Consider the following 23653-nt stretch of genomic DNA (forward strand, 5'->3'; position numbering starts at 1 on the left):
TCCCAGGCTGCAGCTGAACCCCAACTGGACCTCATGTGGGCCTGTTTGCAGGCTCAGGCCTAGAGGGCAGGTGTGGGGGGTCAGGAGTGAAGTTTCCAGTCCACAGAGACAAAGGACATGATTAAGAAAAACCACCGTCAGAAAGTAGGGTCTAAGATGGAAAAGACACTGAAGTTTAATCAGCAAACCCAACCTCACATCTTCCATGAGTGCAGCCCTGGACCAGTCTCCCATTGATGGAGCGGGGAGCAGCACAATGACCCAGTCACTTCCTGCCCCCACCCCCTGCCTGTGGCCCAAAGCTCTGCCCTCTGACTCCCCTCAGACCCACTGGCTGCCTGGGACCAGGAATGGGTGGAACCCTGAGAATTCAGATCTAGGATCACTGGCTTCCTCACCTATACCCCAGTCTCTCCAACGTGATGCCCACACAGGTGGGTGATGCTGGGCAGGACACAGGCTGGCAGGACCTCGGGGCCCACCACTGGGGTTGGGCAGTGAGTAGGCTATCTTCAGAAGCCAAGTTTAGATAGAGGGCAGCTCCACCAAGTGGGTGGCCCAACACCAGCACCCTGGGACCCTGGGGCCGAGATCAGACTGCAGGGCACCAGGGCCTCATCGGCTCTTCACCAGGACCCTGTAGAGTGAGAAGCTGAGGATGGCAGCAACAGCAGCCCCAAAAGCCCCCAGTGTCACCCGGAGCCAGAAGGAGGTGGTGTGCAGCTCCCCATGAACCAGGTACCTGCAGGAGAGAGGCTGGTTGGAGACACCCTCAGGGTGCTATCCAGATGCTTGCTGCTGTGCCCCCCTCACCACCACCACCCCAATGTCCTGGAAAGTCACGGAGCTGCTACCTGTCAGTGTCTAGCACAGCAGAACTCCCAGACCACAGGGCAGCTGGTGAGACAGGCCCCAGAGGGCCTCTCAGGACATCAGCACCTGACTAAGGCCCACCCTGCAGTCCTCACTGACTCCAATCTGACACCACAGCTGTGCCACTCTCCTGGCGACAGGGACCACCAGTACCCTGGGACAGGGCAGGCCTCCCACCACAGGGGCTGTGGTGCTGGTACCCACGGGAAGGTGGCCATGGTGGCAAGCCGGGTGAAGACAGCTGTGCCTGGCTCTCCTGGGCCAGCGCAGGAGAACGGGACAGGGGCAGGCAGCCGGTGCCTGCGACAGAACTCAGCTGGAGACAGCCCAGGCAGTGGAACACCTTCCGGCAGGTCGGCCTTGGAGGAGACGAAGAGGCAGGGGGTCTGCCCATCCATGTAATGGCGCTGCGGGGAAAGGGCCGCGTGATGCACAGTCCCGGAGCAGGCAGGTGAGGGTGCTGGGGGACTACCACTCAGCCATGCTGCCCACAGGAGCTGGGGTAGGTGGAGGCTTGCCTTGTAGATGCTGGTGCAGAGTGCAAAGGACTGGGGGTCACTGCCATCAAACATCAAGCAGGCGACATCACAGGCAGCATCAGACGCAGTGGACAGCAGGCTGTCTGCATCCACCTCGCAGAGCTGGACAGAGGGCGGCCTCAGGGAGCTCAATTCCCCCGGCCACATTGGGACAGCACCGCCCAGCATGCACCTGGGATCTATTGCAGGGACCCCCCTCCCCAGCACTCACTATCAGGTACTTCTCCTGCCCGTTGACCTGCACCGTGTTGATGGCATAGATGGCAGGTGTCTTGTGGAGCTCCCTGGTGTCCGGATGCTGAGGAGGGAGGTACCTGAAGCTCGCTGGCCCCGATGCTTCCCAAAGCCCCTACCCCCGCCCCCCCGCCCCAAGGCCCTCACCCAGCACACAGTGATACTCACCCCTAGGCCACGACCAAGGAAAGCCTGCAGGAAGGCGGACTTGCCCACGCCACGTGCCCCCACCACCTTGCACAGAAGGACATTCCTGTGCGTTTGTCCCTTCTCCTGGTCCAGCCTCTTGTCACGGGTGACTGTGAGAGGATGGAAAGGACAAACAAGAGTAAGTGGCTGCCAGGGAGGAGCTGGCCAGACCCCTGTGAGGGTGGGCGCCCACCTGTGATGGCATGGGTCTGGGAGTCCTGCTTGCAGAGGGTGGGGTAGCCCAGGTAGCCAAGGTGCTCCAGACAGCGCCGGACATCCAGGTAAGTCACCAGACTGGGGTATAAGGGGGCAGGGGAACAGTCAGCATCATGACAAGGCAGCGCTGTTTGCTAAGTGGGGCAGGTGGGGGCTGCACTTACGTCCACTGGCAGAGGTACCCGTGCAGGGGCAGCCGACCTGCTTCGGTTCGGACTTCTTGCAGGAACTGAGGGCCCCAAGGGGGTGCTGGGGACACACTGAATAGGTCCTGCAGCTCCGCCAGCGAGAGGGCTCCATCATGGTCCTGCAGGCAGAGGGGCTGTGGTGACACTGGCTGGGGGCCAGGATAGGAAACCAAGACAGGCAGCACAGCAGGGTGACAGCGCCCTCACCTGGTCATGCTTCTCAAACACCCTCTGCACAAACTGGTAGCCAAAGTGGTTGAGCTCGGTGCTGCAGCCAGGGGGCACATGAAGCCTGTGGGGTTGCCATCCGTTTCCACCACGCTCAGAGGGTGCAGTCCGACCCTCCCTGCGAGTCTGACTGAACCCCAGAGTTCCTCCAACTCTCTCCCTTGACTGAGCACAGCAGAGAAGCAGGCGGAGATGTGGCTGGGGCCAGGGGCCACCTGCTCGGCATTAAGTCCCAATCTGCCTGCCCACAGCAAGGTGCCTCCTAACCAGGCCATCCTCTGCCCAAGCCAGGCTCCAACCCGCCCGGCACCATCTAACACAGAGCCCATCCCCCACTCACAGAGGGAAGAGGTAGTCGGCGGACAGCTCGAGTGTGTCGCCGTAGCCGAAGCGCCGCAGGATGGTCCACGTGGTCTCATGGCGGCCACGCTGGATGAAGAGTGTGTTCAGGAAGAGGAAGCCTGTTCGGGAAGCAGAGAAGGTGACACCGGGTATCACCTGAGCCCCTCCCCACACCAGGATACAGGGTGCCAGGGCTCACCGTCCAGGGTAAGCCGGTCATCCCGCACCCCGCCTGCCACGTTCTTGCGCACCACCATCTTGACATCCTCCAGGGCTTGTGGAGCCAGGGGATGCCCAAAACAGCATTTCTGCCTCCAAGAGAACGTTGCTGTTAGTAAGCCAGCTGTCCTCATTAATGGCATGGAGCCCGGCTGCGGCCAAAAAAGGGTGGGCACTACCAGGAGGCGGATGGGGCCCACCTGGAAAGCGTTGAGCTCCTCATCACTGAGCGCCTGGTCCAGATCCTGGTCTGAGAGCCTGAAGATGCGTGTGAGGGCCTGGGTGCACGCGGGCTTCAGCTGTGGGGACAGCCAGCTCAGCATGTTCCCCCAATCCCACCTGCTGGCCACCCCCGCCCACGCCAGCTGCTCACCTGCTTGGTCTCAGGGTCATAGAGGGGAGCTGTGGGGTGCAGCACGGCCTTCTGTGCGTAGTAGAACAGCTCCGAGATGTTCCTCAGGTTCCGGGCCGAGCACTGGGAACCACGGGGACAGACTCAGAGAGTGCCCGAGGCTGGGAGGCTCGGAGATGCAGGCACAGGGGCTCAGCAGCCCCCGTCCCAAGGAAGTCCTCAATAAGAAAGCTTGCCTGTCCTAAGGTCCCAGGCCACCAGCACATGAGTGCCTGCTGCAGGGCCCTGGCCCTTCTCTTCTCCACCCCCGTGCCCCCTCCTGGCCCTACTGTGCGTGCCTGCTTACCTCCACACAGGTCTCAATCTCAGGGAACTGACTCATGATGGGCAGCACGGCCTCCATGGAGCTCCCTGGCCTCAAGTCCGACTTGTTGCCCACCAGGATGATGGGGACCCTGGAGAGAGGCCCACGGTCATCAGGGATGAGGGAGCTGGAGGAGGCCGACCAGCCCCTTGGGCACTGCCCATTACCTGGGCCCCTTCTCTGTCCCTCCATTCACCAGTGGGATCCATTTGGTTCGGATCTGAAAGGCAAGGCCTGGCGTGAGGTGAGGGAGCCGCCCAACCCACACCTCTCAGATGGAACTTAAACCTAACCCGAGAGAGATGGGGGGGGAGTTGAGGGCCAAAGTCACGGTCACTGGGAACAAGCGGAGAATGCACCTTACAGGTGTGGCCTTATCTGATCCTAGCAGTTTCCCAACACCCGCAAGGGACCTGGGGTCAGCAGCTAGGGATAGCCCCTCTGCAAGCCTAAGTGGTTTAGACTCATGGCTGTTCATGCTTTCTGCAGGGAGACGGGGTCACAGGGAGCTCCCTGGGGAAGTTGTGGGGGCTTGTGGCCAAGAAGCTCCCTGAAGCACCCATTAGAGATGGGGTTGGCGACGGGTGAGAGTCACCCCAGCGCCTGGATCAGCTGGGCATGCCCCTGGGGTCCGAGCGGAGAACAGACGATGACCAAGCTGGGTGCCAGCAGCAGGGACGCAGGACGAACACTCGCTCCCCCACTCACCTTCTCAATGGTGGCCTCCTCGGACACGTCGTACACCACACACACCACATTGGCCTGCGGGGGAGGGCACGTGGCACAGCATTACCAGAGGCTTCCTGTCCACGCCACCCCGGCACTCAGGCAGGACACGGCATGGCTCAGAAACCCAGGAAGCCACCCTTCACTGGCGCTCCTCAGCCAGTGCCCCTTGGCAGTGTCACTAGGGTGGTCGTCTGCTGTGCAAACCTCAGACCGCCCTTCCCTGCGCACTTCCAGGTCCCAGCACTGCGACTCTGGTCAGCGAGGCCCCCGAAGGGCTCAGGGTAGACACAGCCACCCCAGAAACTTGGTACCCAGATCTGGCCTCGGTCCTTCACTCCGTGTCACTTTGGGCAGAAAAGATGCTGAGAACAGCATCCCTAGGACATAGTAGCAGCTGCAGAGGGACAGGGCAAGGTTGCAGCGGGCGTCTTCCTCCCAGGAGCTTGGCCCAGATACATGTCCTCCTGATAAACGGGGGAACAGAGGGCTGTGCAGCCTGCGGCCCTGGTCACGGCGCCACGGCTCAAAGGCCCAGAGTAGTGGGTTGCGCTACAGGGTGGGGAGCGGGTGGCCGGGACACAGAGCTGTTGAAGGGGTCATTTTGAAAGATAATGAGATCTGTCCCCCAGTGTCCACTGGAAGAGTGATGGGTGGAGAGAGCCATGGGGCTGGCCAGCCATGTGGGTAGGAGGAAGGGATGGTCCCTTTTCTCCCCAACTCCCAACAGGGTGCATCACAACAACTTAGTACTGGACTGAGAGGTCATGGGAGAATTAGCGAGGCGGAAGCAGCTCTGGGCACCTTAATCCAATCCTCAGAGAGAAGCCGATCAGAACTAGGCAGCAGCCCAAACACCGCCGCCCCCGCCACCCCCACCCCACCCCCGCCCAGCCTGAGCACTGAACCCATCCTCTCCCCGCGCCCCCCGCCCCCAGGAGAGGGCGGCCCTCCCTGAGCCTCAGAACACACTGCACCTTGTTAATCTCGTCCTGCAGCTCCTCCACCGTCTGCTCAGCTTCTGGAGGGAAGAAGAGACGGCACTGCACACCTCCTGCCGGGAATGCGGCTCCTGGGCAGGACGTGGGGGCGGGGGCGGCTCTACCTGAGGAATCCACGATGTGCGTGGGCACCTTCTCGGGGGTGACGTCCGCGGGGATGGTGATCTCTTCCGCCCGGGGAGGCACCTGAAGCAAACGGGCCGTGAGGGTGGCCCGGGGCGGAGGGAGGGCCGCCCTGGGCCTCAGTCCCTTCCTCTGCGCGACCACCACCGTCCTCACCTCTTCAGGGAACTCCTCGCCCACCAGCGACAAGATCAGAGACGTCTTCCCCACCTGGGCTGCGCGGGACGGCGCGGTCAGCGCGGCGGCCAAGGTCGCGGCGCCCCCCCTCCCAAAGGACAGGCCCGGCCCCGCCCCGGCCCTGGCGCCCGCCCTCGCCCAGCCCGCCCCCCGCCCCGGCGCCTACCCTCGCCCAGCAGCAGGATGCGGACGTCCCGCTTCATGGCAGCCGACCCAAGCCCCAGCCCCAACTCCAGCCCGAGCACTTTCCGAGTCCTCTGCCCACGCTGCCCACCCCCAGCCCGCACTTCCGGCCCCGCCCGCACGGCCGCACTAGCGAGCCCGGCGGGCCAGAGAGGCCGGGTGCGCGGCAGTGCCACCGCGTGGGCGCCCCCGGCATTGCTGGCGCTGCGCCGGCCAGGGGGCGGGGCCACCGCCTCGGGTGCCACTCAGCCCCAGCAGTTTCCCGCTGGGCCAGGACCAGCCCGCTCTGGGCAGGATCGCCCTTGCAGGTGGACTGGCCAGGGCCTCAGTTCTGGACAGGGAACAGGAGGCCTGGGATTTGGGCAGAGGCTGATCTCAGGCCAGGCAGGAGAGCCAGGCCCAGGGCATAGGAGCCTGGAGTGACCAGCAGACAATGCGACAATGCAACACCCACATTTATTTCAACTGTACAGGTAGAAACACAGAAAAGCACTCAGGTACCAACAAGCACTTTACACATGTTTGGGGTCTTGATGATTTACATACAGAGTCCTGAGCCCATCCAGTGTGAAGGGACTGCGCCTACCCAGCCACCCTGGCCTAGCACGAGGTTCTCCACTAACGCAGCTTCTCAGGAGAGCCCCTGCCAGGCCAGGTGCCCAGTGTGACCGGGACAGCACACCTGACCCCAAGGTCCCCAGTGCAGCTCAGCAGTCTGTGACCTCCCACACCAAGATCTCGTTGTGGGCCGCCGTGAAGAGCAGGCTGGCAGATGGGGCAAACCTACAGAGCTGTACCCCATCGTCGTGGCCAGCAAACTCTTGCGCAGCCCCTGACACACAGTCCACCAGCCTCAGCACACGCTCTGTGGGCAAATGGTATGGGGTGAGCCCTGTGCCCATGCCTGCAACTCCAGGGCCCAGGGGTTCCCCACCCACCCTGGCTGTCTCCAGCTGGATGCTGAAACACCACAGAGAATCTGCGCTAAATGGCCTGTCTCCCACACCCACGGCCAAGAAAGAGCCCGTCACTGTCAGGGTGTCTAACAGCATGGGGCTTCTAAGGCCCCAAACTGGGCCGCTGAGCCCCTCTATTTAGTGCTGGACTCAGTACCCCACTTCAGAGATGAGGGTGCAGATTTGAGGGGCATGTCTCAGTGTGGGGGTACAGGTGAGTCCCCTAAGCCGCACTAAGATAGGCTGAGTCCACACCCACCAGTACTCACCAGCAAAGCCAATGGCCATGAAGTGGGCCCTGGGGGACAGACTCAGGGACACAGCAAAGAAAGGCAGTGGGATCTTCTTCACCACCTGTGGGCATCGAGCACAGGGCAGTTAGCAGCGGTTCCCATGGCCCAGGATCCTCCCCTCCCAGGGTCACGGGGGGCGCGCACGTGCCTGCTTCAGGCAGAGGCTGTAAAAGACCACCTCTGGATGGGGGCCGAGGCCTGCACACACCAGCAGCGTCCTATCCCAGGGACAGAAGGCAGCGAGGGAGGGCGGCGAGCAGTCTGAAGCCTGAGGAAAGGCACACGTGCTGTGGCAGGATGGGCAGGCACCAACCCCACCCGAGGTGCCCCCAGGACCCTCACCTCCGTGAGGATCGGTGCCGGGAAGCTCAGCCAGTCCACCAGCTCACAGCAGTCCCGCAGCCAGTCGGAGGCCCAGACGCTGACCCGCTGGTCCCCGCTGGCGGCCAACCACAAGTCTGTGCCCTCCACCCCGAAGGCTCCATTCTGGGCGGGTAAGGGCAGGTGAGTACCTCCTGCCCCGCTCTGCCCAAGCCCCTTCTCTGCCAGCACCCCCCCAGATGAGGCCTGCTGGCCACTTCACCTCCTTGCTCGTGCTCCGGATGGTAGAGATGGGAGCGCCCCGGTGGTCGCTCAGTGTACGGAAGGTCAGACCTGTGCGTGGCTGGCTCACAGCCACAAGCCCGTCCTTGTCGCCAGAGATGATGGTCTGACCTGGGCCAGGCAGGAGCCACTCTGTTACCTTGTGAGCTCCCGGCCCAAAGGTGTGACTTGGGCCAGGCAGGGGCCATGGGACCACCCTGGGGACCCCCAGCCCCTCACCGTCAGCAGAGAAGGTGATGGCCGTCAGTGCAGCCAGGTGTGGATGCATCTTGAGCTCCATGGAGATTCGAGAGACGTTGAAGACACGCAACGTGCCATCACTATAACCTGCCGCCATGTGCTGCTGTTCTGGGCGCCCACAGGATGGGGGGCTCCAAGCCAAGCAGAGGCAACTCTGGGGACCCCAGTGGGGAAACATCAGCACTCCCCTGGGGAGCGAGATGGGGCCCAACCCCAAGGCTGAGGACAGACACTGAGGCTGAAGGGAGGGTGCATCTCCCAGAGCCCTTCAGTGGAGAGGCCGGGTCCCACCCCAAGCGCACGTGCGCGCGCACACACACACACAGCCCCTGGTGCCCCGAATACCTGGTTCAGCACCTGGAACTGGATTACCAGCTCCATGCTGGACAAGGACCACACGCGCACACTCCCATCATCTCCACACGTGGCACAGTGGGACTCGCTGGGGCTGAAGACCACCTCGTTCACCTGCAGGTAGCCAGCCAGCCCTGAGGCCCCGTGGCCCTCGGGCACAGGACACAGTGGGGCCAGGTCATTCCTATGAGAGCACGTGTCTCCTTCCCAAGCCCGCCTGGCCATGGTCACCTCCACGTGGAGTAAAGAAACTGTCCTGACCTCCCTCCTGGGTGCCCACACAAGACCTGGGTGGAATTCAAATTGTAAGGAGCCCACCTGCCATTGAGCCCAACTGGGACACCAGAGAAGTGTTCTGGAAGAACCTAAAACGTGGTGAAGGGCGCTCGCCAGTTTGGCTCAGTGGACAGAGCGTCAGCCCACAGCCTGAAGGGTCCTGGGTTCAATTCAGGTCAAGGGCCCGTACCTCGGTTGCAGGCTCAATCCCCGGCCAGGGTCAGGGCTCATGCAGGAGGCAAACAATTGATGTCTCTCTCATATTGATGTTTCTCTCTCTCCGTCTCTCCCCCTCCCTTCCAATCTCTCTAAAAACCAATGGGAGTGAGGATTAACAAAAATAAACCAACAAAAAATAAATAAAACGTGGTGATGGGACAGCACATCCCTGGAGGACTGCAGACTAAAGGTAAAGGAAGCATGAGACACTCTCCAGGCCAGTGCAGGGGCCTCACCACCGGTGCTGGTGGCGTGGCTTTTCCGGAGATTGTCGCGTGCGCACCGAGGGAGAAAGCAGGCGTGTGACTACTGCGAGTCAGGATTTTGGGTGTGGCAAAAAGGGGATACAGACGCCATACACCAATGAGGTAAAATAAAATGGCCTCATCCTGCATTTAAATTTCAAATGTCAGTATGAACTCATGATACATTTTATCTTTAAGAATAATAATTTAGCTCTGTCTGGCTGAGAAATGACGGGCCCGCTGGAGGGAGCTGCAGGGGGAGAGCCGGGACACTCTGCCACTTCACGTGAGAGGGACCTTGGGCTCCGGTCCAGACTCAGGACCCAAACGCTCTTCCCCGATGGGTGGACACACACAGTGTGCCCTGCCTGCACCACGGGACAATAAGTATTTGGCAATAAGGGGAGAAGCCCTGACACATGCTTGCACAGATGAACCTGGAGGCTGTGCTGCTCAGCGAGAGAAGCCGGCCGGAGAGGGCCACACGGCGTGTACCCGTTTGTGTGGAAAGCTGAGAACAGGTAAATCCACAGTTAGCGGCTGTCAGGGGATGGGAGGCGAGTGCTTGATGGCATGGGTTTCCTGTTGGGGTGATGAAGGTGCTCGGAAATGGGCTGTCGTGATAGTTGTACAAGTCTGAACAGACTAAAAACCACGGGGTTTGAATGGCTGAAGCATATGGCGTGTAAATTATACCTCAGTATAGAACTGTCACCAAAAAATAGAAAAAGCCTATCACCCTTACTCCTCTCAAACTTAATTTCTTCGATGGATGTCATCACTTCCCAACAAATACATACAGATTTAAAAAAGAACTCGGTCGCCAACTCAAAGAACCCATCACTGGCCGAAGCCAGGGCTCCGTGAGCAGCGACCCTGGGGAGGCCGGCCGCCACGCACACCCACCAGCTCTTACAGACTTGGAAACACACTGGCTGTTGTTGGCAGAACCAACCCCGTGCCTGGAAACCTGGTCCGTAAGGGAGAGAACCAGCGATCCCGCAGCTCCTGTCCCAGCTCTGCCTCAGCAAACCCAACTCCACCAAGGTGACGGGCACGCTGGACAAGGGCAGCACTGAAAGGCAGGCGGCCCCAGCTTCCTGGTGGGACACAGCTCACCCAGGAGGAGCTGTGGGACTGCCCGGCCTGACCAGGTTCTGGCAGCCTCCAGGTTCTCGGACCCCAGGGGACGTGGGAGCAGAACGGCAGGTCGAACCCTGGTCTGTGGACGCCCAGGGATGGACGACCTGGTTTCTTTGCCAAGTAAATTACAAGGGGAAAAGCAACAGAGGGAAGAGGAAGGAGAAGAGGCCGGGCCTGTGTGCTGGCGCGAGTGGACACGGCGTGGACTGTGTCAACACAAGACGATGTGCAGTTCTAAGTGTGGGGCATCCTTATCCTGAAAACCTGAACTATTTACGCGTGAACTAATCCCACAGCTGGGCTTGACTCGGAACGACAACTGGGGGTTGGGGGTCACAACACAGGCCAGGGAGTGACTGTGGGGCTCACAGCGCTGCCTGCGTCCAGGGGGGAAACCAACTCAGACATCTGATGGACAGCCGGGGGCCCGGCAGCCTCACCTTGCTCCTGTGGCCGCTGATGAGGCGGGTACTGGTGCCCTCGGCCCAGCTGACATACCAGAGCGTGCCCGCTGTGGTGCCCACCACACCCATGTCCATGCTGTCGTGGAAGACAGCGCTCACGACGGCCCCGTCCAGGGTCAGCTCGCGCTCCATGAACACAGAGCTGGACCTGGGGGGAAGCAGAGGGTCCCGAGTGGTGGCCAGGGGAGCCCAGGGAGCCTGGTGCTTCTGGGGTGCGCCCATGTTCGTGAGCTCTGGCCTCCCCCAAGCGGGTCCCCACAGAGGGCAGGCCCAGCTGGCAAGAGTGTTGGCTTACAGCCCTGGTCAAGGACGCCGGCTAACGCGGAGGCTCACCTGGCTCCGGAGCCCTTGCGCCTCAGCTCCGCCACAGCTCCCACGGCCCACAGGCGCAGTCGCCTGGTGTTGCTGCCACTGACCAGCCGCGATCCCGAGCACAGCAGCACTCCTAGGAGGCAGATGTGGCATCAGCTGCTTCCCCAGAAGCCCAGGACTCGACAGGGTCCTATTGCCCCAGCACTGGGGCTCCCAGGGAGAGGCCAAGCCCCTAGCTTGGGGGGGCGCAGGGGCTCCTCAGGCACCCACCGATCTCACCGTCGTCAGCCTCCCAGGCCAGGAAGCAGCGGCTGGCACTTGTGTCCCAGACACAGACCTGGCCGGCATTGGAGCCGCAGTACAGCAGCGGCTCGGCCCCATAGCACAGGGACGTCAGCTCGCCCGCCCCCACCGTCTCGGGGATGGGCTCTCGGTGCACCTGAAGGGACACGAGGGCAGTGCGGGTCAGTAATGCCCCAGGGCCGGCTGGACCCATCCTCCAAAACTGCCTCTGAACCCGGGCACCTGGAGGCTGATGTCGGCCCCGCGCTGCTGCAGGAGCCACAAGGTGAGGGCTCCCTGGCCCACGCAGGCGAGCTCCCCGGCACCCCAGGGGTTAAAGGCCATGTCGTGCACCGGCTCTGGGAGGTGGGCAGACGAAACGAGCTCATAGGTGGCCATGCTCCACAGGGCCAGGGTTCGGTCACCATAGTCCCCTAGGGAGGTGCATGGTGGTCACACCAGCTGCCCTGGAGTCCCAGGACAGGCAGGGGAGTCCAGAGGCCACTGCCCTCGCACACCCCCTCCCCCCAGCCGACCTAGTGTGACAAGGAGCCGATCATCCAGCGAGAAGGCTAGGGCTTGCACAGCGGTGCAGTGGTGAGAAAGGAGCTGTTGGCAGGAACCCCCAGGCACATCCCAGATGCGGATCTGGCAGCCAGAGGCGGCACCACTACTCCCGGAGGCAGAGGCCAGGACCTGGCAGGGTGGGTGAGGGGGAGGTGGTGAGTGGGATGAGGGCAGTCCAGGGGGTACTGGCTCTGGGTGGATGGGAGGCCCCTGTGCTGCTCTGGAGGCCCGACAGGAGGCATACCACCACCTGGGCGTGGGAGGAGCACCTGGGCGTCGTGGCTGAGAGCCAGTGTGGAGATCTCCTCGGAGTGGCCGAGCCAGTGCTGCTGGGAGCCGGAGTGCAGGTCCTCCACTACCACCAGGCAGCCGCAGGTGTAGGCAAAGAAGCCTGTAGCAGGGAGGGAGCCCCAGAGCTGGTCTGTGTGGCCCTGTCATCCTCCCTGCAGGTTCTGGGCTGGGAGCGGGGCGGGTGGTGTCCGTGGTCCCTACCTGTGTCTGGCCTCCAGATCACGTTGGCCCGCCCATTCCCGTTGTAGCCCACAACAGCCTTCAGGTGCAGCCACTCGGCCCCCGCAGGAGGGGAGGAAACATTCTGTGAGAAAGTGGTCCAGGACGCTTACGTGTGGCACAGCACCCAGCCACCCCGCCCCACCCCCGCCACCTCAGGCTGTGTCCCATCAGGCTGGGGCCTGGGACGAAGCTATGGGAGGTACATGCCCGGGATGGGACAAGTGGCAAGAGCGTGGGCCCACAAGCCCACACATGAGAGGCCAACTGGGGACGGAAGCTGGGGTTGCAGACAGGGAGGCAGGAGTGGGAGATGTGGGCGGTCCCTGGAGTCCGGGGAGGGCAGACAGGGATAGCAAGACCCAGGGGCTCTCCAGGACAGGACACGCAAGGAGACAGGACCGTCCGAGGGAGACAGTGGGCTTAGCAGGACACGGTCTGAGTGTCCGCGTGACAGTGAAAGCACAAGTGCACGGTAAAACGGTGCCTGTGAAGTGACCACTGTCAAGGCCTGCACCGCCGTCAACTTTGGCAGCAGCACCAGGGAGACCCGGGGGACCTATGAATTAGGAAGAAGGGACACTCCCAGAAACCACAGGGCTGTGCCACCCTCACCCCCGACCCTCTGGGGGGTCCACCTGCGGCAGAGGCTGTGAGGATCCCACCCCCGTACAACCTTGGCCATCAGGGAGGCTTTGTAGCGTGCTGTGAAGTGTTTGTAGGCGTCCGGGCGGGCGGCGGGCTGGGTCCTGGCTCTCCTGAGGCTCCAGGCACCTGGCAGAGAGGACGAACCATTCAGAGACCCCCTCCCTCACACAGCCACCTGGCCCTGGCTGGACACGAGCACCCAAACCAGGAAACACTCAGGGTCAGAGGATGCATATGAGCCACATCCCAGCACTCGGCCTCACAGCAGCCTCAGGCTGACCCACTTGCCCTTTAAATGCAGGCCTCATCTCATGGGGTGAACCCCCATCTGGGGCCCATGGGTACCTACATCTGACCCCAGCCCCATCACGAGTATCCCTGCCCTACCTTGCTTACTAGGCTGGCCATGGGGGTGGGGCAGCACACTGGGGTCCCAAGGGCCCCCTGCAGCCCCGTCTCCAGCCCCACCGGCCTCCTTCTGCACCAGCACGGGTGGGCCTGGGGCCTGGCAGAGCCCCTCAGGGCTGTGGCTCTCCTCAGAGGGTCCTTCATCTGACACAGAGGAAGTGCCTAGGGAAGTTGGGGGGCAGTGAAAGGAGGGCACAGGGCCCCCTACACCCCTCCCTCTCCCCACAGACCTGGAGCAGCACCCAAACACGCCAACAAACAGGCCTGCCCAGGTGCCCCAGGGCTGCTGGCCTTACCATCACCGCCATCTAAGGGCCCAGCACAGATGCTCAGCTGGGGTGGGGCTGCCTGGGATGGCACGGGCACCTGCCGCCGAGGGAGCCCATTGGTCCCGGCGAGCGCATCCTCCTGCTGACTTGCATTTGGACCTGGGGATGGAAGAGGCTGTGCTGTGCTTAGGGACTGAAGAGGACAGAGCACAGAGGGAGAGGGGTGCCTAGCCCCCCACCCCTCATGCACTGGGACCCTCAGGACCGGAAGCAGCACCATGCCACTCCCAGTGGCTGCAGTGCCAACACGAGATGTCACCACAGACCTTCCACCGCGGTGCGACCACTCGCAGCCTCACAGGTTGCGGGGGGCCCGGGTGAGCCTGGGACGCTGCAGAGGCAACAAGAGAGGGTGTCAGGCGGGGAGGGTGCAGCAGGAGGCCTGGCAGATACAGGTCAAGGGCACTTGCCTTTCTGGGGGCGACCTCTCAGGCGAGGCCAGGATGTCCCAGAGGAAGATGGCATCTCCCACACTGAGGAGATGCTGCTGGTCAGGGGTGAAGGCCACAGCCTGCACGGGCTCTGAGTGGCCAATGTATACCTGGGGGCAGCACATTTCACATACAGAGACCCCACTGTTCTCCCACAGCCAGGCCCGACCAGAACAGTGGCCGGGCAAGAGGTCCTTGTGGGGTCAGGCCCCACGGGTCATCGTCCACCCTCCTCCTCACCCGCCTGCCTACACCCACCCACGTCCTGTGCAGCACCCACCTGGCAGCTGGGGTCGGACTGCGTTAAGTAGTCCCACACCTTGATGGCTCGGTCGGCAGCTGTCAGCAGCAAGCGGGCATCCCCGCTGAGAGCCAGGGCGGAGCAGGCCACAGGGTGCACATCACAAAACTGCAAGAGAACATTGTCGTGGGGAGGCGATCAGAGCACATGAGCCCCCTGAACCCGGGAAACCTCCCTTCTCAAAAAATGCACCTCTCAGGAGTGGAAGGCGGCCCAGCACCCCCTCCTCAGGCACGGGGACACCAACAAGGGAGCCAAGGGGACACCAAGCCACCGGCCCCGACTCGGGACTCACCTGTCGAACCAGGCGGCCCGATGTGGCGTCTAGCACCACAACCTTGTTGGATGACAAGGACACCAGCAGGTGGTTACGGGGTGCGGGACTGAAGCAGACAGCCACAGCCGAGTCCAGGCCGCTGCTGGCCGGGTCCAGGGCACTGATGTCCACCCGTAGCAGCTGGGAGAGAGCAGCAACTAGTCATCAGCCATAGCCTCTGGGCAGAGCTGACGCTCCCAGAGCCAGGGCACAGGAGGCAGGCAGCCTGGGGCAAGCCCCACACCCTCCCCTGGCTGGCCCGCCCTGGGCACACCATGTCCTCTGTGCCTGTGAGTGAGGGCCCTGTCCCCCAGGCCTCAGCATGGCCTGTGGCTCTCCAGTCTTTCCCCCCTGGCCGTGCTCTACCTGCTGCAGGGCTGCCCTTCACTCTGAAGTGAGTGTGGCCTCCCACCTGCTCCCTTGATGCGTCGCACTCCACACAGGGCCAAGCAGAAGCCCTGGCGGAACCCAGGGGAGCCATGTGGCCGAGAGTTGAAACACCCATGGGGTCTGCCGGCCAGGCTGGTGCAAGCCCGCCCACATTGGGCACACGGAAGGTTCTGGCTGACTCACATCATCCAGGGAGGCTGCGTCCATGATGGTCACCATGTGCTTAAAGGGACCCGTGAAGGCCAGCAAGCGGTTGTCCCCACTGACGGCCAAGGCGTTGGGACTTGGGGGGGCATCCCGGCACACCACGTTGGCTGCCGGAATCACAGGGGCCGGCAGTCAGCAGGGTGGGAAGGGGGCGGCCAGAGCAGGCACAAAACCTGCCCACAAGTGCAGAAACCAGCCCAGGGGCCTGAGCATCAGGGCGCCAAAACACCCAGGGCCCAGGTCTGCCAGAATATAGCTGGGGTTCCCCTGGGCCATGTGACCCCCAAGGGACCATCTGACTGGCCATGGGAGGGGCAGGTACCCCTGGGTGGGCCTACCCTGTGCCAGCCTGGCGCTCAGGCTGTTCACCTCCTTCTGGGCGGGGCAGAGACAGACACTCGCAGCCTTCTGTCTGGAGGGCTCGGTGTGGCCTAAAACCACACCTGCCCTGGGCGTCTAGGTGGTGAGGCCACAGAAGGCAGCTTACTGCTGGCCGTGGACAGCAGGCAAGCCCACCCCCACAGGAACCCGATGAGGGCAGGCTGGGAGGCTGCGGTGGGGCCGTGCAGGTGTGGGGGGAAGGGTGGGGGTGGTGTCTAACCTGCAACACGCAGGACACGGCAGCAAGTGGCAGCGCAGTGGTACTGGGCCAGGGTACCCTGAGAGCAGGCGCTGAACAAGAGGCTGCCATCGGGGCTGGCGACCAGGCCGGTGACGGCTCCTTGGTGACACCTGCCCACACAGGGATGCTCGCTGCCTTGGCCCCGCGTTGGACCATCCCTGACCAAGTCCCCCAGGGGCAGCAGAGCAGGAGGCTCCTGGAGACAGCCCTCCCCTGCTCTGCCCGGCCACCCGCACACCCCAGGGGACCCCACGAGTATCCACCATAGGCATCTGTGGAGCCAGGGGCCCGCTGGGCGCCCACCTGTGTTCCACCAGGACCCTGGTGGCCTCCAGGCTGAAGGAGCGGACGGCCCCACTGCTGAAGCCGCAGAAGAAGATGGGCTGCGTGGGATAGAAGGCGACTGCACACGGCGCGTCCTCGGGCGACGTGAAGTCGTAGAGCTGGAGGGTGGGGCCGTGTGAGGGCAGGCAGGGTGGTCGCTACCAGCCGGCCAGGAGGACCTGAGAGCTGGTCTCTCTTCAGGTGGCCTGAACCGGAGGGTCCCCAACATGCCCACAGGACAAAGTGCACCAAGGGTCCTCCCTAGCCCCCCACCTGCCTGGGCCCTGCCCCCCAGGCCTCAGCATGGCCTGTGGCTCTCCAGTCTTTCCCCCCGGCCGTGCTCTACCTGCTGCAGGGTTGCCAGATCCCACACTCGGACAGTGTGGTCCTGGGACACGGTGGCCAGCTGTCCTCGGCTGCACTCGGTGGTGAGGGCCAGCACCGGGGCAGTGTGGGAGCGCACCAGCACATTATACTCCCGGGAGGGGACGTCCAGGAAGCCCAGATGGCCCGAGGAGGTGGTGGACAGCACACGCAAGCCATCGGGGCTGAGTCGGACTGAGCTGATGGGGCCCTCGTGCTCTGCAGGCAGGGTGGTAGGTGACCTCCCAGGCAGGGTGGGCCGGCACCAGGGCAGGCTGGCCACATCCAGGATGCACCTCCCTCCCAGCCCCCCAAGACACACACTCGTTTCCTTGCTGCCTAGAGCCCCGTCTTCCTGTGGACAGGGTCAGGCGGCTCCCCCGTGGCCACCCACTCCTGGCTCAGCAACGGTGGGGCCCAGGGTCAGGATGAAGCTTCTCAGAGCCCTGACTGCCATCTAGCCCAGGGCTGGACCCTGATGGCGAGCTACTGTCTTGTCCCACCTGCCTCCAGGAGCACAGAGGAGAAGTCCAGAGGCCAGAGGCGCAGGTAGCCGTCCTCCGAGCCCACCGCACACTCAGCCGGGGAGACACTGAGGCTGCTGATGGCGATGCCGGGGCCTGGGGGGCAGGCAGCGTCAGCAGAAGCATCAGGGCTGCTCCGCCCCCACAGCAGGGACTACCTACCCAAGCTGCAGGCCTGCTTCTGTGGGAGGGGGCTATCGGGAGTCTGCGTGGGCAGGAGATAGCGAGTGCGCCGCACAGCCATGTGCTGGTGGTCAATCTCCAGGATGTGACCGCTACGGCTGCAAACGTAGCTGCCCGGAGAGGCACCAGGTGAGGGCCAAAGGGCCAGACGGAACAGGGCGGGCTGGTTAGAGGACAAGGGCAGTACTCACAGCGTGTGGCCGTCCTGGGCCTTCCCAAAGGCCAGGTCCGTGAACTCGACTGCATGATGCTCCCCCAGGTCCACAGGGCAGGAGCACAGGCCCCCACCGCGAAGCCGCCACAGCCGCACATTGCCCCGCCCGCACGACGCCATCCTGCGAAAGGGTATGAGGGTGAGTTATCCAATCCCCACGGGGAGATGAGGCTGCTGTGGACGAGGACCCTGAGTGAGGAAGGGGAGGCAGGCTCTATGGCTCACCCCCATCCAGGCCCATGGGCTGCCAGACCCCCATCCCAGCACTGCAGGTGGACAGGAGGCCCAGTTACCTGGTTTCATTACAAAAGGCGATCTCAAAAGCCTGGATGTCGACGTCGGTGTTTGCCTTTGCGAGAATGACGGCCTCACCGCCTCGCCCCACCTGGTCAGTGCCCCAGGCCACCACCATCTGCAACAAGTCCCTGCTGAGCCCCTGTTGCACCAGCCTGCCCTGCTCGGCCCCCACTGGGCTCTTCCTCCTATGGGAGCGGCCTGGGCACTCAGCTGGTGAGAGTGGGGGGGGGGGGGCAGCCCCACTACCCCGGCGGGACCTCCACTTGCCCCACCTGGCTTCGGACATAAAACCCAGCTGCCCTATGACTCCAGAACATGCCACCAAAGAAAGTGAGGTGAGTTATTTAAATGTTGACTCTAGCCCGGCCGGCGTGGCTCAGTGGTTGAGCATCAAACTATGAACCAGGAGGTCACAGTTCGATTCCCAGTCAGGGCACATGCCTGGGTTGCAGGCTCCATCCCCAGTGTGGGGCATGCAGGAGGCAGCTGATCAATGATTCTCTCTCATCATTGATGTTTCTCTCTCTCTCTTCCTCTCTGAAATCAATAAAAAATATGTATTAGCCCTAACCGGTTTGGCTCAGTGGATAGAGCGTCGGCCTGCGAACTGAAGGGTCCCAGGTTCGATTCCGGTCAAGGGCATGTGCCTTGATTGCGGGCACATTCCCGGTAGGGAGTGTGCAGGAGGCAGCTGATTTGATGTTTCTCTCTCATTGATATTTCTTTTCTTTTTTTAAAATATATTTTATTGATTTTTTACAGAGAGGAAGGGAGAGGGATAGAGAGTTAGAAACATCGATGAGAGAGAAACATCGATCAGCTGCCTCCTGCTGGGGATGTGCCCGCAACCAAGGTACATGCCCTTGACCGGAATCAAACCCGGGACCCTTGATTCCGCAGGCCGACGCTCTATCCACTGAGCAAAACCGGTCAGGGTTCATTGATATTTCTAATATTCTATCCCTCTCCCTTCCTCTGTAAAAAATCAATAAAATATATTTAAAATATATATATATAAAGTAAGTAAAAGTTGGCTCCACCCAAAAGGGGTGTAAAACACAGGATACTCTGCAGTGTGTGGGAGGCAGGGGGCCTCCTGGCGGGTCCAGGGGAAGGCCAGCAGGGGAAGGCGCTTCCTGAGCGATTGGGACATTGCCCCGCTTCCTCCGCCCGCCCTGTTACCATCTTCCCATGGCGGTCCTTGCCAACGCAGCAGAGTAGGGCCCCACTGTCGGAGAAGCTGTGGACGTGGAAGAGACGGTCAGTGTCACCAGGGCTGCCCCCACCCACCTCAGAGTCCCCTCACCCACCTGAGGGAGCAGACAGTGTGGACAGGGCTCCGGAACAGGGACAGGCAGCTCCTGGTCTGGAAGTCCCAGAGACGCAGCATGCTGTGGGGGTGTGCCTGGGCTGAGGCCAGCAGAGAGTTGCTCCCATCCAGTGCCAGGGCAGAGACCTGGGGAGGTGGCAGGTTGAGGGAAGTGGTGCAGCCTTTGGGTGCAGGCCACCCCTGGGCCAGGCAGTACCCACCTTGTCTGTGTGGCCGAGGAAGAAGCGCTGCTCCCGGGTGTCAATGCACAGGACCACAATGACCGCGTGGCAGGGGTACACGACAGCAGCCCCGTCCTTGGTCCACACGGCCTGTGCACGGGGGTCGGAGGCTGAGTCGCAGGCTGGCGGGCCTCGCCTCCCCACCTGGCATACCTTTCCCCACGTAATGTGCACAGGAGTCAACGGGATGCACACACCAAAGAAATAGGAGACTTACAGACACACGAATACACGTGCAGGCGTGCGCGCGCGCGCACACACACACATGCACGCGCACACACACGCACACACGCACACACACGCACACGCACACACACACACACGCACACACACACACACACACACACACACACACACACACACAGTCTTCTCTGAGCCCTGGCTGCAATGCAGGAAACTTGGAGTTCAGGCCATGAAAAACCAGAGAGCCAACAAAGACTTGGAGCTTGTGTCCAGGAGGGCCTGGCAAGCCGGGGCTCCTCTCCCACTGTCCCCGGCCACACCCCACAGGGACCCACAAGTCATGCCCACACCAGCCCCACGCGGCTGCAGCAAAGCTTTAGAGGGTAAGAGCTCACTGGTCTCTGGAAGCTCAAACACTTAGAGCAACACTGGCCAGCCAGCACCCGTGCGAACAAAGGGGCCCGTGAGTGGCGGTCACTGAGGAAGCACCGAGCCACCGTGCGGACGTGAGCAAGAAGGGAACGCACACAGCAACCTCGGGCATAGCAGGCCTTTCCTCTGACACTTGTCCAACCCAACGAGAGCATGGGACCCCTCACCCGTTTAGTGCTGTGGCCCCCAAGGCCAATGACTCTCTTGAGCCTCAGGACGGGATCTGGCAGGAAGCTCTGAAACAGGCAAACTCACTGTGAGGCCCCAGAAAGCAAGACCCGGTCCAGCCAGGGCTGCCCACTTGGGCTGGTTCCTGCCTCCCAACAAGCTGCTTAGGACTTGGGGGCTGCTTTTGACTGCTCTGCGGCAGGAGTCAGGATTCCGGCTACAATGCCAGACCCTCTGCTGCTGCCCCTGAGGCTCCTGGGGCTGGGAGTTGGGAGCCGAGCACCAGACCCGCCTTACTCTTTGTTGAAAGGGATTTTTGCCCAAAGCTGCTTCCTGCCTACTCTGCTTTCTGCCAGGGGGCTGATGAGAAGGGGCCTAACTGCCCCAAGCATGGCTCGTGGTGAGCCAAGGGCCAAGATCCCCCTACCCACACCTCACCAAGGCCCCTCCCACCTCTATGGCTTAGACTCCCCTGCCTTCCTCAAGACATGCACTCACCTCATGCTTGGTCGCATCCTCTGGGGCCTGGGGCACCACAGCCAACTTACAAGCAGACACCGGAGGGCCACTGCCAGCAGCACGCTTGTCAGTGGCCTTAGCGCTGGCCGAGGGCTCTCGTCTATCGACCCCGGAGCCACCCACGATGGAGACTGCTGAGCATTCAGAGGACAGGCCATCCTCTGGAAGGAGCCCCAAGGAGGCCTGCCAGGACTGTGGGGGGGGACAGTGTCCGTCAGACCCTGGGGCTACCTTCCTTAGCCCCATCTCTAAGGGCACGGGCACTCACAGCTGTGGGGCCAAGCGTCTGAACCACAGGGGACACGCTGTCCTGCCTGGACTTGCTGAAGGACCCCGGGCGAGGGAGAAGCTGTGGCACATGTCTCGGGAAGCCTGCAATGAAGCAAAGGGCAGAACCCACTGAGCAGAGTGAAGAGGCCTGAGAAGGATGTGGCAGAAGGCACCGGGCAGGGCAACAGAGAGAGAAGCCACCTCATCAGCCGCAGCCCACCACTGCCCCCAGGCTCCGGCACCCCTCCCAGCTGGAGAGCTCAAGGCCCCCAGGCACCCTCCATGCAGCCTCCCAAAATGAATCTGGGACCACGGGATGACCTCCAGGCTAGCCCGGGCCCTTGCAGGCACCACACCGGAGTTCACCACCCAGACACCATGCCAGGACCCCATCTCCCACCGAGCTCTGCACGCCCACAGGCCCACCTGCCTCAGGAGGGGAGCAGTTCCTCTGGACCAGCTTGGAGGGCGCTGCTGGGCTGTCGCTTGGAAACCTCAGTGGGGCAGAGGGAGAATCAGCACAGTGTCCACCCTGGCCTCCCCTGCGTCCACCCTGGGACAGGCAGAACTGCTCACCGGATATGAATGTAGTGGTCGTGCCAGTTCTCCCCCTTTGGCACTGGAAACGCCATTTCTCGAGGCATGGGGGTGACGGGCAGCTTTGCTCGCCGCGCCTCTGCGACAGTAACAGCTACAAAGAGCAGAGTTGCTCCAGGAGAAGCCCGGCCAGCAACCTCTCCCAGCCCAGGCGAGCCTCAGCACACCAGGTGCTTGCAGAGTATCGCCTGAACATCTGCCCAGCCACCGCCTCCTCCTATCAGTGTCTTGGGAGCTAGGGCAGCAAGGGCACCTTCATCATGTGCCAAGGCCTCTCCTGGGCAGAGAATCTGGGGGGAGGGATGGGCCTGGAGCAGCCGACCGGTAGGCTAAGTGCAGGGCGTGGGGCACAGCCCTCACCTGGGTCGAAGCACAGATCGCTGGTGTAGAGGCTTCGGACCAGCAGGCTGGCACACAGCCGGACACTCTTGAGATGGCTGTAGCGCCGGTTCAGGTAGACAAGGAGGATGTCGTGCAGGTCCAGCTGCAGGCAGGTCCAGCGGGCACCAGGGGGAGCCGCACCTGCCAGGTCTGCAGGAGGCAAACCAAGGTCAGCAGTGCCCATCCTCTCACCAGCCAGCCCACAGTGCCTTCTGTCCTTGGCCTGACCCCATCCCCATGGCCAAAACCATGTGCCCCCCCACTCAGGCTGCCCCACTCCAGGCCACAAAGGAGCCCGACTGGGCCTGCCCCGCCTGCCCCAGTCCGCCCTCAGGCTGTCTCTCCTGGACTCTCCCTGTCCCATTCACATCCCATCTCTGTGTCACCTTTCCTGGATGTCCCTTCACAAATAAAGGGGAATTGAAGCCACGTGGCTGTAGACTTGAATTCCTTGAAGAGGTTGGAAAGGGATACACGGATGACCTGGCTGTCCTGCAGGGACAAAGGTGGCTGTCAGGAGACAAGAGGTGGCCCCAGGGGTGCAGAGCCCCCACCGCAGACCCTGCTCCCAAGCTCAGCACCTCAGTGGACAAGTCCAGGTGGATGACGAAGTGCTTGGTGGACAGGGGTCGGAAAAGCAAGTACAGGTATCGTCCTGTCAGCCCCAGGGACTGCGCGCTGGTTTTGGGGAGCTGGATGTAATTGCTGGCGGAGACAGTGCCTCTAATACGATACACAGTGCACTTTAGGGTCTTGTCCTGGAGAAAGAGATGGGAGTGTGCCCCACAGCGCCAGGGAGCACCAGGAGAGGCGCTGCCCTGCCTGCATGTGTCCAGGCAGAGAAGAGGACCCCACCCGGCCTGCTGCCAGGCCTTCTGGCTCCCTTACCATCACTGCGGCCACGTCACCCTCCTTAGTGGACCGCTTCCACTCGTCCACCTTGAACTGTCTGAAGACGTTGAGGAATGGGTGCTGCCACACTGGGGGGACAGGGAGGTGTGTGTGGACCTGCCCCAGGTGCCGGACCCAGGGAGGGGCCGGGGTCTGGGTCTGCACGCTCCCCAGTAGTGACAGCAATCAAAGCGCGAGTACTGGGTTCGGGCCCAAGATCGGCACCAACCCGCCCAAGGGCCTGCGATTCGCGCTGACGAAGCCAGGCCGCAGGCTCAGTGCGCACCGGCCACCGGACCCTGCCCGCCCCCCACTCAGGATCCCGGGCCGCTCGCCCCGACACCCGAGTTTGCGGGCCGCGAGCCTACCTCGCGCCATGGCGCAGCCGCTTGCACTCAGCTTGCACTTCCCGCCTCGGCCGCCGCGCGCCCCACGCAGGGCACGCAGCGCGCGCCTAGCAACGGCCGCCTGGCAACGGCGTCACTTCCGCCTTCTGGACCACGTGATCCCGGGCCGCAATCCCCCACCTTAGCGGCGCTGGGTTCGCGGTAAGGTCTCTTGGGGGCCCCCCAAGACCCTGCTCAGCCTGCTCCGGCCACCCTTTCGCTGTCGAAACCTGGGGTAGGAGCCTTTGTCCCCAGGTCCCTGCGGGCACTCTCAAGCCAGGACCCAAGAGGGGGGCTCTA

General features: G+C 62.6%; 2 protein-coding genes across 7 annotated transcripts; both read right to left on the bottom strand.

Annotated features, from left to right (window-relative positions):
• Window positions 1-152: 152 nt before the first annotated feature.
• Window positions 153-6090, bottom strand: RHOT2 (ras homolog family member T2). Of its 5 annotated transcripts, none has more exons than XM_036303203.1 (19): window positions 5938-6090; window positions 5751-5809; window positions 5576-5657; window positions 5448-5491; window positions 4453-4506; window positions 3912-3964; window positions 3727-3835; window positions 3402-3503; window positions 3229-3327; window positions 3009-3117; window positions 2808-2928; window positions 2447-2531; window positions 2216-2358; window positions 2029-2129; window positions 1815-1945; window positions 1624-1710; window positions 1392-1514; window positions 1078-1280; window positions 153-742 (listed from the first exon to the last, which is right to left on the bottom strand). In XM_036303203.1, the coding sequence occupies exons 1-19, from the start codon at window positions 5972-5974 to the stop codon at window positions 616-618; spliced, it is 1869 nt and encodes a 622-aa protein (XP_036159096.1). In that variant the 5' UTR covers window positions 5975-6090; the 3' UTR covers window positions 153-615. The 5 variants fall into 5 exon arrangements, 3 of the variants coding, with proteins under 3 accessions (XP_036159096.1, XP_036159095.1, XP_036159097.1); XM_036303202.1 differs by having other exon boundaries at window positions 1074-1280; XM_036303204.1 differs by lacking the exon at window positions 1392-1514 and having other exon boundaries at window positions 1074-1280.
• Window positions 6091-6391: 301 nt separating this feature from the next.
• Window positions 6392-23397, bottom strand: WDR90 (WD repeat domain 90). 2 transcript variants are annotated; one of them, XM_036303199.1, is made up of 42 exons: window positions 23336-23397; window positions 22965-23056; window positions 22658-22834; window positions 22463-22568; window positions 22056-22226; window positions 21675-21789; window positions 21525-21592; window positions 21097-21200; window positions 20808-21020; window positions 20309-20377; window positions 19506-19616; window positions 19286-19431; window positions 19158-19215; window positions 17972-18090; window positions 17656-17799; window positions 17444-17562; window positions 17261-17377; window positions 16741-16976; window positions 16374-16513; window positions 16050-16180; window positions 15425-15555; window positions 14831-14992; window positions 14515-14643; window positions 14214-14344; window positions 14070-14134; window positions 13771-13902; window positions 13454-13636; window positions 13095-13192; window positions 12401-12503; window positions 12178-12299; window positions 11878-12037; window positions 11585-11775; window positions 11330-11498; window positions 11081-11192; window positions 10724-10895; window positions 8392-8514; window positions 8026-8200; window positions 7787-7917; window positions 7546-7689; window positions 7352-7471; window positions 7180-7264; window positions 6392-6819 (listed from the first exon to the last, which is right to left on the bottom strand). In XM_036303199.1, exons 1-42 carry the CDS (start codon window positions 23343-23345, stop codon window positions 6662-6664), a joined length of 5442 nt encoding a protein of 1813 aa, XP_036159092.1. In that variant the 5' UTR covers window positions 23346-23397; the 3' UTR covers window positions 6392-6661. The 2 variants fall into 2 exon arrangements, with proteins under 2 accessions (XP_036159092.1, XP_036159091.1); XM_036303198.1 differs by having other exon boundaries at window positions 17444-17574.
• Window positions 23398-23653: the final 256 nt, after the last annotated feature.

Source organism: Myotis myotis, unplaced genomic scaffold (assembly GCF_014108235.1).
Source record: "Myotis myotis isolate mMyoMyo1 unplaced genomic scaffold, mMyoMyo1.p scaffold_m19_p_35, whole genome shotgun sequence".
NCBI lineage: Eukaryota > Metazoa > Chordata > Mammalia > Chiroptera > Vespertilionidae > Myotis > Myotis myotis.

Coding starts and splice junctions, on each gene's coding strand:
- WDR90 (XM_036303198.1), bottom strand. Junction 16,514..16,740: donor ATCTGGCAACCCTGCAGCAG/GTAGAGCACGGC, acceptor CCCACCCTCCAG/CTCTACGACTTCACGTCGCC. Junction 10,896..11,080: donor CGCAAGGGCTCCGGAGCCAG/GTGAGCCTCCGC, acceptor GCTTCCCCCCAG/GTCCAGCTCTGTGTTCATGG.
- RHOT2 (XM_036303202.1), bottom strand. CDS start 5,974: ATGAAGCGGGACGTCCGCATCCTGCTGCTGGGCGAGG. Junction 1,281..1,391: donor TCTGCACCAGCATCTACAAG/GCAAGCCTCCAC, acceptor CTTTCCCCGCAG/CGCCATTACATGGATGGGCA. Junction 743..1,073: donor CCATGGCCACCTTCCCGTGG/GTACCAGCACCA, acceptor TCTCTCCTGCAG/GTACCTGGTTCATGGGGAGC.